Source organism: Phocoena sinus, chromosome 1 (genome assembly GCF_008692025.1).
Source record: "Phocoena sinus isolate mPhoSin1 chromosome 1, mPhoSin1.pri, whole genome shotgun sequence".
In the NCBI taxonomy this organism is placed as follows: domain Eukaryota; kingdom Metazoa; phylum Chordata; class Mammalia; order Artiodactyla; family Phocoenidae; genus Phocoena; species Phocoena sinus.
In genome coordinates this window covers 124384900-124399664 of record NC_045763.1, presented here as the reverse complement: position 1 = coordinate 124399664, position 14765 = coordinate 124384900, and the positions used below count along the sequence as shown (strand labels likewise).

Here is a 14765-nt window from a genome sequence, read left to right as displayed (position 1 = left end):
CATTTCTTAATTTATTTCTTAATTAAAAAAATTTTTTTTTATTTCTTATTTCTTCTTTTATTTATTTTTCATCAAAACACTAATCTTAATTGAAGTTCGCTAACAGCTTATTTTTGGCCCCAAGAACTCTCATTTAAGCCCAAATTATTTTAAGAAAAATTTCTCAGATCAATATAGTGATATCTCAAAGTGTTTCCTTGAATCACGTAACAGCAAGCATCTTCAAACACAAAGCTCAGACGTTAAACAAATCAAACCCTTCAATATATAGAATGAGTGGATTTAGACTCATTTTAGACTGGATAGCATGCTAAGGCCAAAAGGGACCCATCTGGGCTTGGAAAAGAGACATGAAAATCCAAGAGAATATATGCTCTATAATGATGGGGATATAAAAAGGGAAGAACATAACAAGAATTAAAAGTACTCCTGAAGTCTGCATGATGTGCTCCAATGTTAATTCGTTATAGGGCCTTCTTGTATAAGGCTCTCTTAGGGGTGGGGGTGGGGACTGGAGAATTTTTGTTGGTCAAGTTTGCCTGGGGATGGGTCTTGGATGACTATTTAGATAAATGGAGGAGGAAATTCTGCCTCCAAGTCTATTTACATAAGAAGATAAATATCAGCATTAAAGTCCTTGTTTCTTTCTTTCTTTCTTTTTTTTTGGCCACACCATGCAGCATGTGGGATCTTAGTTCCCTGACCAGGGATAGGACCCCCCGCGCCCCCTATAGTGGAAGCTCGGAGTCGTAACCACTGGCCTGCCAGGGAAGTCCCAGTCCTAGTTTCTTAATACACCAAACTAGGTATATTTCCTGTTCTTACAGACCGACACCTATATTTCTCTTACAAAGCTGTTTACAAGGACACATTCTTGGTCCTCAGGTTAGCGGGCATTATCAATTCAACTATCTCTTCCCATCACTTCCACCTCTAGCAAAGCAGACTTCCACCATTAAAAAAAAAAAAAAAAGGCTAAGTAAGGAAAAAAATTCTACTGACCTTGAATAGTTGCCAGCGTACTGTTGCTCATCAGAGCTGGGCTGAGAGCACCACCCAGGGTCCCTGGATTGAGACTGAGTAAGGCACCTCTGAAAGTACAAAAGAGCAGTCACTTTATTACAATGTAGATGCCTGGGTCAGTTTGACAACATATCCAAATGGATAAGAAAAAGGGAACTACAACTGGGGAAGTATATGGAAATATGTTACTCTCTTTACACTCTTACATAGTGTGGTTAGTACTTCCAAGTTACTGCTTTCCTTGACGCTCACTTGTACAAAGCAAAACGAGGTTATGGTCCACACAAAATGTAAAACTTGCAGTCATTTTGACTCTTTGAATTACTTCATTCTCCTTTTTTCCAAAACAAAAGGGAAAAAATGCCAGAGAAAGGAATATATTTACGAAGTAATTCTTATTTGTTTGATGGTAATATAAAATTAGGAATCCTATTACTGTATCTCTTATTTATGTTTGAGAATTAGAAAGACAGTTCAGAGCTTAATGGAGAAAGCATAAGAATAAGAGTCAGGAATCCTGGGCTTTCTTCCTGGTCCCATCACTCAGGTATAATCAGTGGCCTGGTGTTCTGTAACTTCATCTAGAAATAAAGGTATGACTACTGTCCTTCCAGAGTGTTAAGAAACTTAATTCCAACCATAATCAAAATCCTTGTGCTACTACTATAGAGCAACCCATTTCAAAGAGATTATGGCTTTAAATGATTTTTTGTTTTTTGTCTTTTTTTGCATTTAAGATAGTGATGAGAAAGTATTCCCTATAAGTTACGCCAGGGATGACCTCCTAGCTGTTTCTCAGATGTAAACAAAATGAGAAAGCACCTTACCCAGCTGCAAACTGTGAGGGTGCCATCAGGCCTGGGTTTAGTCCTGCAGCCGCAGCCATGGCAGCAAGACTGGCATTTGCTGGCAACTGTGCAGCTCCTTGGAGGGCAGCAGCTGCTGCTGTCTGCAACCCTGATGCTGTCACCATCACCTGACTGGTCCCAAGAGGAGAGGACAAAGGAGTGGAGGTGGTGTGTGTTGTGCTGGTCTCACTGGCACTGGATGCCTCAGAGGTGGAGGCTGAGGCAGAGGGGGAGGGACTCAGAGAAGGGGAAGTGACTGCTGAGGAAGCTGGAGGCGCTGTGGAAATCACGGCTGCGGTGTTGTTGGAGGTGGTGTCTGTAGTGCCTGAAAAGGGAATCATGTTAGAAAGTGACCTTCTGTAAATGTTTTTAGAAGAATGGCTGCTTTATTCAACCATAATCTAGAATCAACTGAATAATTAATTTACCATCCAGTAACCTCTAAACATGTCCTTTTTTATTAACCGAGTTTAGTGTTTCTAGGGAAATTAACCACAAAAACAAACATTTTAAGAACCAAAGCCATGAACCTACTTTAAGAGGCAAGAGCAATAAAGTAACCATAAAACAAACAGGGAACACAGCTTTCCATTTCCAATTTCCTATTAAAAATTAAAAAAACACAGAAGCTCTAACTACAGAACACAACTGCTCTGGGGAAGAAATGTACAAGCAAAAAAATCCAAGCTTCTGAAAAGCATTTTCATTCAGAAATCTTAGTAGTCTCTATAGAAAAATCAAAACAAAGCAATGAAATCAAGAAAAACTAAAAGTTACACATTTTTCCCAAATAAGTATCAATAACATGTACAGAAACAGTATGAAAATAACTAAAGGCATATGTCCAGATGCCTTTTTTTTTAATTTTTAAAAATTTATTAAAAAAACAAAACATAATGGTACAAAAGGTTGAAAGTAAAAGAATTAGAAAAGATATACTGTGCAAATATAAACTAAAAGGAAATTATATAATAACAGATACAGTAGACTTGAAAGCAAAAGCGTTACTAGAAATAAACAAGGGCACTTCATATCAACAAGACCAATTTACCAGGAAGTTTTAAATTTGTATGTACTTAACTTCAAATTATATAGAACAACAGAGCTACAAGGAAAAAACAGACAAATTCACTATCATAATAGGAGATTTAACATACTGCTGTCATTCACTGATAGAGGATAACTCTTTCAGAACCAGTAGACACCCCCCCCCAAATTAGTAAGGATATAAAAAACTTAAATAACGTGAGCAGCAAATTTGATTCAACACACAGATATATAGTCACTATACTCCAAAACTTTAAATTACAAATTATTTTCAAGCACGCTTGGAACATTTTTAAAACTGACCATAGTGTGCTATAAGGCAAATTTTAACAAATTTCAAAGTATTAAAATTATACAAAGTGTGTTTCTTGACTTGGAGTTAAGCTACAAATCAGTAACAAAAAAGTAACTAGAAGTTATGAAATACACTACTTCTAAGTAACTCCCCAAAAAACAAATCACAATTGGAGTTAGAAAATAATCTGAACTGAATGATAATAAAAGTATTACATACCAAAACTTGGATGTGACTAAACCTGTGCTTACAGGAAAATGTATAGTCTTTTTTTCCAAGGTAACAGTAGTGTTTTTTTTTAATTGCACACATGTCTATAAACCTAATAAATAGGTTTTCTCTATTTTTTTTTATACAGCAGGTTCTTATTAGTCATCAATTTTATACACATCAGTGTGTACATGTCAATCCCAATTGCCCAATTCATCACACCCCACCCCACCTCCCCCGCTGCTTTCCCCCCTTGGTGTTCCTATGTTTGTTCTCTACATCTGTGTCTCAATTTCTGCCCTGCAAACTGGTTCATCTCTACCATTTTTCTAGGTTCCACATATATGCATTAATATACGATATTTGTTTTTCTCTTTCTGACTTACTTCACTATGTATGACAGTCTCTAGATCCATCTACGTCTCAACAAATGACCCAATTTCATTCCTTTTTATGGCTGAGTAATATTCCATTGTATATATGTACCACATCTTCTTTACCCATTCATCTGTCGATGGGCATTTAGGTTGCTTCCATGACCTGGCTATTGTAAATAGTGCTGCAATGAACATTGGGGTGCATGTGTCTTTTTGAATTGTGGTTTTCTCTGGCTATATGCCCAGTAGTGGGACTGCTGGATCATATGGTAATTCTATTTTTAGTTTTTTAAGGAACCTCCATACTGTTTTCCATAGTGGCTGTATCAATTTACATCCCCACCAACAGTGCGAGAGGGATCCCTTTTCTCCACACCCTCTCCAGCATTTGTTGTTTGTAGATTTTCTGATGATGCCCATTCTAACTGGTGTGAGCTGATACCTCATTGTAGGTTTGATTTGCATTTCTCTAATAATTAGTGATGTTGAGTAGCTTTTCATGTGCTTCTTGGCCATCTGTATGTCTTCTTTGGAGAAACGTCTGTTTAGGTCTTCTGCCCATTTTTGGATTGGGTTGTTTGTTTTTTTAATATTGAGCTGCATGAATTGTTTATATATTTTGGAGATTAATCCTTTGTCCGTTGATTCGTTTGCAAATATTTTCTGCCATTCTGAGGGTCAGATGCCTTCTTTGCATTAAAAAATTTAAGTGGCTATTGGGTAATGAAAATCAGCTCTCAAAAAGTCTATTGTGGTAAACATTTTCTTCTTTTTTTTTTGGCCGTGCCACACACCTTGCGGGATTTTAGTTCCCCAATCAGGGATTGAATTCGGGGCCCCAGCAGTGAAAGCACCAAGTCCTAACCACTGGACCACCAGAGAATTCCCAACATTTTCTTATTTGAGGGAACAACAACATACAATGATATTATGATTCTCATAAAATTTAGTATGAAAAATGAAGATCTAGAAAATTGTTCTTTGAGAGGCCTAAAAAAAAATCAAAATGCCAAAATTTCTTTTTGTTGTAAGGAGAACAACATTTGAATACAAATAACTAACTGACATTAAAAATATCACTGACAGCTAAAACACATTCACTGAAATGGTTTACTATTATAGATGAATATTGTCCAACAGAAATACAGTACATATGTAATTAAATTTTCTAGTAGTCCCACTGAAAATAGTAAAAAGAAACAGGTGAAATTAGTTTTAATATTATGCTCTATTTAACCCAGTATATTCCAAATATACTTCAACATAAAATCAATATTTTAAAAATTTAATGAGTATTTTTCATACTAAGCTTTGAAAAGCAAATCTCAATTTGAACTAGCCACATCTTACATGTATAAAAGCCATGAGGCTAGTGCTTACCATATTGTATGGCACAGGTCTAAAATATCTGTAGAAGTTAGGCCTAGTGTTACTTAAAGAATATCAAGTCGGGCTTCCCTGGTGGCGCAGTGGTTGAGAGTGCGCCTGCCAGTTCAGGGGACAGGGGTTCGTGCCCCGGTCCAGGAAGATCCCACATGCCGTGGAGTGGCCATGGCCACGGAACCTGGGAGGCCACAACGGTGAGAGGCCCGCGTACCGCAAAAAAAAAAAAAAAAAAAAAAGAATATCAAGTCCCTTTGCCTAAAGCAGAAATAACTGATAAGGCATAGGACAGATAAAGAAGATGCCAACTATTCCCAATGAGCTGTAATTTTGATGCTATCTAACATCATCAAAGTACAGAACAGGCCCTCTTACTTCAGTAATCAGTAAATGCTACATACAAAAAAGCTGGTTACCTAAACTAGTTGGAACTTCATTTAGTGAAAGTCACTATGTTCTAGGATATAATCAACCACATATATGTGTAGAGCAGAACCTAAGTGGTATTTTCTCAAGATAGAGAACTGAAAAAGACCAAAAACATCTATAAATTTTCAATATAATACTTCTATGAGGTATAAAAGATTTCAGAGATGAAAGAACTACACCAATCAAGATAAGTATTTCAAACCTATAAGCATATTGGAAAAAAGATCTATGTAAAAGAACTTTCTTTGTGATAAAATCTAACGCTAAGCCGTAGAAGATTCTCTTCTCTCATAATAGCTGTATTAAAAATTCAGGCAGTTTTGTTCTTTTAAAATCTATTTTGAAGCCTTCTTCTGGTCTATACTAAGAATACCTAGAATTCATCTCTCATTTTAACTGTTAAGGAAATGTTTCTTTCACATATTGCAGAGCTGGGAGAAAATGAGACACCATCTATTTCAGTACTGACTCTACTTTTCCCACCTCCTATCATGCTACACAAAAGGGTTATGTGGTCTCTGAATTAATCAGGTAAACATACCTTTCTTACTGTTAAGTGAAAAGGGAGGATTTACTCCTTTTTCTGCCCCTCTCAAAAATATAAATAAGATGATTCCCTCTTTACTGCTGCTGCTCCAAAGTACAATTACATCTTTGTGGATATTATTAATCATAGTTTCATTATTCAGTTCTAAATCTATCAGACCAATTTATATCACTGAGCTATTGATGCTGTGTTGGGTCCTATATGTTTGGCAGATTCATACATACTTCTTCACTTTGACACTCTTTTCCTAAGACCTGCCCCCTGTTCTATAGAAAGGTATATATCTTCTCTCTTTTCTCTTTTACTGCTAGTAAATTTCAATATAATTTCAATCTTTTCTTGACCAATTTTTCGGCTTATCTAACCTGATTTCACTTACGGGCACTACTTTCTTTTCAAACTTCTGAAAAGAACTTGAGGTCAAAGGCTTAAAGTAGCCTTTTCTTCACTCTCCACTGCCATTTTCAGACCATTCGGTATCACTTTCTTAAAATCCCGCATATATACGAAGAAAATCCCAATAATTTCATCAGTGAATTTAACCTGGGCTAAGAGATGATGACTCCAGAAACCATTCAAAGTAGCTCTTTCTGGTTGTTATCCTCCAACCACATCCTAGGTGTCTTCAATATGAATGTCATATGAGCACTAGAGTATAATAATGGGATCTTCAAATGAATTCTCCCAGTGAATCACCTCTTAATCAATATATATCTTTTATCTATATTCTAGGCAACTTAATTACTTGGGCAACTTTGATCAGGGAAGTGATGCCTGCTGAGCTTTCGCATCCTCAACAACAGAATTAGACGCCATCACCACCTCACAAGGTTAGTAGGAAGTTACGTGCAAGAATATGGTGTGTGGCACAACCTCCTGTTTCCCACCTCATCCTTTTTAATTGAAAAAAAATTTTTTTAATTATTGAAGTATAGTTGATTTACAGTACTGTGTTGGCTTCAGGTGTACAGCAAAGTGACTTAGTTGTATGTGTGTGTGTATATATATATTCTTTTCCAGATTCTTTTCCATTATAGTTTGTTACAAGATATTGAACATAGTTCCCTGGGCTAGACAGTAAATCGTTGTTGTTTATCTATCCTACCTTGGCTTGTATCTGCCAATCCTTTTCTCTGTATCGTTCCAATTTTAGTATATGTGCTGCCAAAGTGAGCACCCACCTCATCCTTTTTAAAAAATAGATTTAGTGAGGTACAATCTGTATGCCATAAAATTCACCCAATTTAAGTGTAAAATTCAATGATTTTTAATATATTGACAGAGTGGTACAGTCACCACCCCAATCTAGTGTATGACTAAGAAAGATCCCTTGTGCCTATTTGCAGTCACACCTGTTCCCACCTACAGCCTCCAGTCACCTGCTTTTTGTATCTGTAGATTTACCTTTCCCAGACATGTCACATAAATGGAATCATACAACTTGCAGTGTTTTGCATCTAGCTTTCTTCAGTTAGCATACTGCTTTCAAGGTTTATCCATGTTGTAGCATGAACCAATACTTCCTTCTGGCTGAAAACTGTTACACTACATGGATAGACCACATGGTGTTTAATTCATTCATCAATTGATGGGCACTGGCTTGTTTCCAGTTTTGTGGGTTTTTAAAAATTAGTTAATTAAATAATTAATTAATTTTTGCCTGTATTAGGTCTTCATTGCTCAGGCTTTCTCTAGTTGCGGCGAGCGGGGGCTACTCTTCGTTGCGGTGCACGGGCTTCTCACTGCAGTGGCTTCTCTTATTGTGGAGCACAGGCTCTAGGTGCGTGGGCTTCAGTAGTTGTGGTACACGTGCTCAGTAGCTGTGGCTCGCGGGCTCTAGAGCACAGGCTCAGTAGTTGTGGCGCATGGGCTTAGTTGCTCCATGGCATGTGGGATCTTCCTGGATTAGGGCTCGAACCGGTGTCCCCTGCATTGGCAGGTGGATTCTTAACCACTGCACCACGAGGGAAGTCTCTCCAGTTTTTGATTATTATGAATAATGCTGTTATGATAATTTGTGTAAAAGTTTTTGTGGAAATGTTTTCACTTCTCTTGGGGGAAATGTCGGGTGGGATGGTAATTTTATGTTTAAAGTTTAAAGACAATGCCGAAGTGTCTTCCAAAGCGGCTGTATCATTTTACATTCCCACCAGCGAAGCATGAAGGTTTCAATTTCTCCACATCCTTGCCAAGACTTATTATTTTTGGTCTTCTTGATTATAGCCATTCTATTGAGTATGAAGTAGTATCTCATTATGATTTTATTTTTATTTTTTTATATGAAAACATTTATTATATTCAAAAGATAAATTTATAATATGTTACACATGAAAAACCTACAAAGCTCCTATGTAGGACAGCTTCTTAGAACATAAAGGTAATTTAAAATTACTATGAATGTACAACATTTTATAGTATAAGCTTCTGTCTGTTTGAACAATGTAATGATTGTTCTTTAGGATTAAAACAAGATTCTGCAGTAGGCATCTCTGTAGCTATACAGTAACAGCACTCTGCTGAGCAATAATGTTGAACATCTTTTCATGTGCTTATTAGTCATTCCTGTATCTTCTTTTTGGTATAATGTATATTAAAATCTTTTGCCCCTTTACAATACTAAGTTGCCTGTATTCTTACTATTGAATTTTAAGAATTCTTTATATGTTCTAGAGATAATTCCTTTATCAGATATGTGATTTACAAATGGAATATCTCTCCATTCATTTTTCTGGAGAGTTTGAGAGAGTATATTTATTTTGTATCTTGCAACAACACTGAATTCATTACTAGTTCTAGTAGGCTTTTTGGTGTGTGAATTCCTTGAGAATTTTATACATATAGGATAATGAAAACAAAGACAGTTTTAACTTCTCCCCTTCCAAACTGGATGTTTTAAATTTTTTTCCATTATTAAGCTGACTATAACCTCTACTACAATGCTAATTAGAAGTCTGCTAGAGCAAACATTCTTGCTTTATTCCCAATCTTAGCGGGGGAAAGCATTCAGTCTTTCTCCATTTAGTATGCCGTTACCTGGAGGCTTTTTAGTAGATGCTCTTTATCAGGTTAGGAAGTCCCCCTTCTCTTCCAGGTTTTTATCATGAATGGGTGTTGGGTTTTGTCAAATGCTTTTTCTATATCTAGTCAGATGATCATGAGATTTTGGTCCTTTCTTCTATTACTATGGTGTACTACATTAATTTATGTTCAGTTATTAAATCAACTTTATATTCCTGGGATAACCCCTTGGTCATAATGTATAATCTTTTTTATATGTTGCTGGATTTGATTTGCTAAGATTTTGTTGAGGATTTTTGTGTTCATTTTCATGAGGGATATGGGTTCATAATCTTTTTCTTGTGATAACTTTGTCTGGCTTTAGAATCAAGGTAATATTGACTTCATACAATGAGTTGTTCCTCCTCCTCTATCTTCTGGAAGAGCCTGCTAAAGGTTAATTCTTATTTCTTTGTGAAATATCTGATAAGAGTTCACTGCTAAAGCCCTCTGAGTCCAGGCATTTCTTTTTGATCCACTTACTTTACTTGTTTTAGGTCTTTCAAAGGTTTTCTATTTCTTTTTGAGTCAGTTTTGGTAATTTGAGCCTCAGAATTTGTCCATTTCACCTAAGTTGCCTAATTTTGGGGGGCAAAAACTTGTTCATAATATTCCAGAATGCTGCATGAGGTAGCAATTCCATTCTTAAATATATACCCAAGAGAACTGAAAACAAATAACCACACAAAAACTTGTATTGAGCTTTGTGATGACCTAGAGGGTGGGATAGGGAGGGTGGGAGGGAGGCTCCAGAGGGAGGGGATATGGGGATATATGTATATGTATAGCTGATTCACTTTGTTGTACAGCAGAAACTAACACAACATTGTAAAGCAATTAGACTCCGACAAAGATACAAAAAAAAAAAAAACTTGTATTGATACGCACATACTCATAGCAACAGTATTCAAAATGGCCCCAAACTGGAAGCAACTCAAATGTCCATCAACCCCAGAATAATAAACAAAGTATGGTATATCCATGGAATGAAATATCACTCAACTATTAAAAGGAATGAAGTTCCAATACATTCTGCAATATGGATAAACCTTGGAAATATGCTAAATGGAAGAAGCCAGACCCAAAGGGTCATATATTACATGATTCCATTTATATGAAATGTCTGAGACAGGTAAATTCATAGAGACAGAGTAAGCAAGGGGAGAAGTGAATGGGGAGAGACTGATAATGGTTATGGGATTGCATACAGTTCATTATGAAATACTACTTTGGAAAAAGAATTGGAGGCAGAGCTTGTTTAGTTGAGATTTTTTTTTTTTTTGGCAGTACGCGGGCCTCTCACTGTTGTGGCCTCTCCCGTTGCGGAGCACAGGCTCCGGACGCGCAGGCTCAGCAGCCATGGCTCACGGACGCAGCTGCTCCGCGGCATGTGGGATTCTCCCGGACTGGGGCACGAACACGTGTCCCCTGCATTGGCAGGCGGACTCTCAACCACTGCACCACCAGGGGAGCCCTAGCTGAGATTATTAAGGGCTGTGGAATTTTTACAAGTTCTTAAGACACAGAATACATATCTTTCTGGAGCAGTACAGTCATGATCATTCATTTTCTATCGTAGAAAAGTTTACCAGGTACAGCCACTATGAAAAACAGTATGGAGGTTCCTAAGAAAACTAAAATACCATATGATCCAGCAATCCACTCCTGGGAATATACCTAGAGAAAACTATAATTCAAAAAGATACATAGGCTTCCCTGGTGGGGCAGTGGTTGGGAGTCCGCCTGCCAATGCGGGGACATGGGTTCGAGCCCAGGTCAGGGAGGATCCCGCGTGCCGCGAAGCAACTAAGCCTGTGCACCACGGCTGCTGAGCCTGCACTCTAGAGCCCATGAGCCACAACTACTGAGCCCGCGTTCCACAACTGCTGAGGCCCGCACACCTAGAGCCCATGCTCCACAACAAGAGAGGCCACCGCAATGAGAAGCCTGCGCACCGCAATGAGGAGTGGCCCCTGCTCACTGCAACTAGAGAGCCCGCGTGCAGCAACAAGGACCCAACTCAGCCAAAAAAAAAAAAAAGATACATGCGCCCCTGTGTTCATAGATAGCAGCACTGTTCACAATAGCTAAAACATGGAAACAACCTAAATGTCCATTGACAGATGACTGGATAAAGAAGATGTGGTACATATATACAATAGAATACTACTCAGCCATAAAAAGGAATGAAATAATGCCATCTGCAGCAACATGGATGTAACCAGAAATTACCATACTAAGTGAAGTAAGTCAGAAAGAGAAAGACAAATACCATATGATATCACTTACATGTGGAATCTAAAATTTGGCAAAAATGAACCTATCTACAAAACAGAAACTGACTCATAGACACAGAGAACAGACTTGTGGTTGCTGAGGGAGAGGTGGGAGGGAGAGGGATGGACTGGGAGTTTGAGGTTGGTAGATGCAAACTATTACATTTAGGAAGGATAAACAACAAGGTCCTAATGTAGAGTACAGGGAACTATATTGAATACCCTGTGATAAACCATAATGAAAAAGAATATAAAAAAAGCATGTCTCGGGCTTCCCTGGTGGTGTAGTGGTTGGGAGTCCACCTGCCGATGCAGGGGACACGGGTTTGTGCCCCGGTCCGGGAAGATTCCCACATGACGCGGAGCGGCTGGGCCCGTGAGCCATGGCCACTGGGTTTGTGCGTCCGGAGCCTGTGCTCCGCAACGGGAGAGGCCACAACAGTGAGAGGTCCGCGTACCACCAAAAAAAAAAAAAAAAAAAAAAAAGCATGTCTCTATGTGTGTAACTGAGTCACTCTGCTGTACAGGAGACTGGCACAACATTGTAAATCAACTATACTATAATAAAAAAAGATTTAAAAAAATTTAAAAAGGGAAAAGTTTTACCAAGGACCTATTATGTACCAAGCACTATGATAGATACTGGGAAAATAAAAATGACCATGGCAATCACACAACATTTCTCTTAGAAGAGGGCAGACTAAGGGTATGTTTATTCCTTCATTTCTAAAATGCTATCCCAAAAGATGGTAAAGTAATAAAAAAGGGAGTGAGAGCTCTGGGAGTGAGATTTCAGAGAACTTGAGAATTTGATATATTTGCAGAAATGAGAAAGAGGTTAAAATTGGGTTGTAGAGAAACCAACCATAGTCCAGAAGGGCACAGTAGAAGACTACGATAGAGGTGGGAATTATTTACCCCAGTGGAGCCCTGAGGGGATTTCAAGCTCCGCGTTGTCAGTACTGAGGCAGGAGTAGGAAACAAGGGCAGAGAACAGGGTGACCAGACTGTTCACACACCAGCTCTGTCAGTGGGACTTTTCCTCCCCCCACCAGACTTATCACCTAAGCATTAACTAATGTCACCTACTACTCTTCAAAGAAAATAAAAATCTGAGTATGGAAGGTTACGAACTTTAGTGTAAGCACTGGCATCCCTCTCATTTGAGGAAGGTGTAGGGTAGAGCCTGGTCTGCCTGCCTGCTTTCCACCCACAGGCCCTGAGCAAAGTCTGGCAGTTCTCTCCCCACATTCACGGCTCACCGCTCCCTTCCAATCAGGGGAAAGGATGCTGAGTAACAGAAGCTACACAAGGGCAGAAAAAACCTTACAAGCTACTGATATTAAGTACTAAGGCCTTGCATTCATCGGTATGACTAAATAATCAAAAATTAACAGACAATGAAAAAATCCACAGCACAAAAGAAATGGAACAAAATAAATAAGCAGAATTGAGGCCAGAAGAAGCAACTTAAATACAATTCTAATTTGTACTGTATCTACAAATTAAAAATAAGATTGCTATAAAAAGGCAGAATCAGAACAAAGAAACATTCTTAGAAATTAAAAATATGATTCTGGAAAAACATATAAATGACAACAATAAAAAATGAGAACACAGGAACAGTTAGATAAAATTCAGGATATATTTCCAGGAATGAAGTATAAAAAGTTAAAAAATGAAAAACACAAGAGAAAAGTTAGAGATAGGATCAATTTAGAGAGTTTAAAGTCTGTTTGAAATACGTTCCAGAAATAAGGAAGAAAAACAAATTACCAGAGTTAAAGAAAGACATTAATTCAAATTGACAATGCCCACTGAAGGCCAAGGAGGACAAATTTAAAAGGCCCATGCCTTGATACCTTCTAGTGAAATTTCAGAACTCAAAGGATAAAAAGATCCTTAAAGTTTACAGAGGGAAAACAAATGATCAACAAATCGGAGTTAGACTGAAATCAGACTTTTCATTGGCAACACTGGATGCTAAAATACAACAGAGCAATACCTTCTAAGTTCAAAGGAAAAGTAGTTTTGTACCTAAAATTCTATTACTGTACAAACTACAAATACTGTGAGGGCAAAATACTTTTCAGTTATGCATGTACTTGGAAATTTTCCCTCTCACATAATCTTTACAAATAAAGAAAAAAATTACTTGAGAGTGTGCACCAGGCAAAACAAAAAGGAATCAAAGGTAGAGGGGAAAAAAAAAAAAAGAAAAAGGTAGAGGGAGACATGGGCTCTCAGAAATATTGGATCTAACTCAGGAACACAGTGAAAAGAAGTTAAAATAAGCAATTATAGGGATTCCAAGGAGAAAGTCTTCAGGAAGAAAGTAGATTGCATTAGATAAGTTGTATGATTAAGATATTGGATGTCTTTCATAAATAATATGAGTGAAAGAATATGCTACTTCTGTCAACTGAAAAAAAAAAAGCAACATAGAAATGTCAGAGGAAAAGAGGCTATAATAAGAAAGTTATGGTCCAAATAGGAAAAAAATTAAAATGAGGCATGATTTTCAGCAACTGCTGACAAGAGGAAGAAAAGAAAATCCATTTGACACTGACTCTTGTAACCTTCTCTTTCAAGGAGCAAGGTTTAAGTGTCATAAGATTACATTTTTCACCCTAATCATATGAGCTGTCCCTGAATGATATTTATACAAATGTAATATTATTGTATCCATTTTCTATCGCTATTTAACAAAGTACTACAAATTTAGCAGTATAAAACAATTGATTCAACTTTGTTGTACAACAGAAACTAACACAGTATTGTGAAGCAATTACACTCCAATAAAGAAATTGAAATTTTATCTATTTAAAAAATAAATAAAAAGGAAAAAAAAAAACCCCACACATTTACTATCTCACAGTTTCTGTGGGTCAGGTGTGCAGGCACAGTCTAGCTGGTCCTCTGCAAGGCCACAATCAAGGGGTCAGCCAGACAGTTCCAGTCAGGAAGCATGACTGGGGAAGAATATGTTGCCAGGCTCACTTGGGTTGCTGGCAGAAATCACTTGGCAGAATTTGCTTGCTGTTCTAGACTAAGTGCCCAGCTTCTTTTTGGCTGTTGGCTGAAGGCCACCCTCAGCGCCTAGAGGTCATCCTCAGTACCCTGATTTGTGAGCTTCCTAACATGGTTGTTTATTTCTTACTTCATCAAACTGGTGAGGAGGGTCTCTAGAGTAAGTCTGGGAACAAGACGGGGTCTTACAAAATGTAATATAATCATGGAGTGACATCCTATCACCTTTGCCACATTTTACTG

General features: G+C 37.7%; 1 protein-coding gene across 11 annotated transcripts in view; it reads right to left on the bottom strand.

The window, feature by feature from the left end:
- Window positions 1-14765, bottom strand: part of POU2F1 (POU class 2 homeobox 1) — a 189255-nt gene that overhangs the window by 20434 nt on the left and 154056 nt on the right. For all 11 annotated transcript variants that reach the window (XR_004348625.1, XR_004348632.1, XM_032623915.1 and 8 more), the window contains 2 exons: window positions 1851-2196; window positions 1003-1091 (listed from right to left, as the gene is read on the bottom strand). Coding sequence is in view for 9 of the 11 variants with exons in the window: in XM_032623915.1 (XP_032479806.1) it covers window positions 1003-1091; window positions 1851-2196 (435 nt within the window). In the remaining 2 variants the exon portion in view is untranslated. The remainder of the gene's footprint in view (window positions 1-1002; window positions 1092-1850; window positions 2197-14765) is intronic.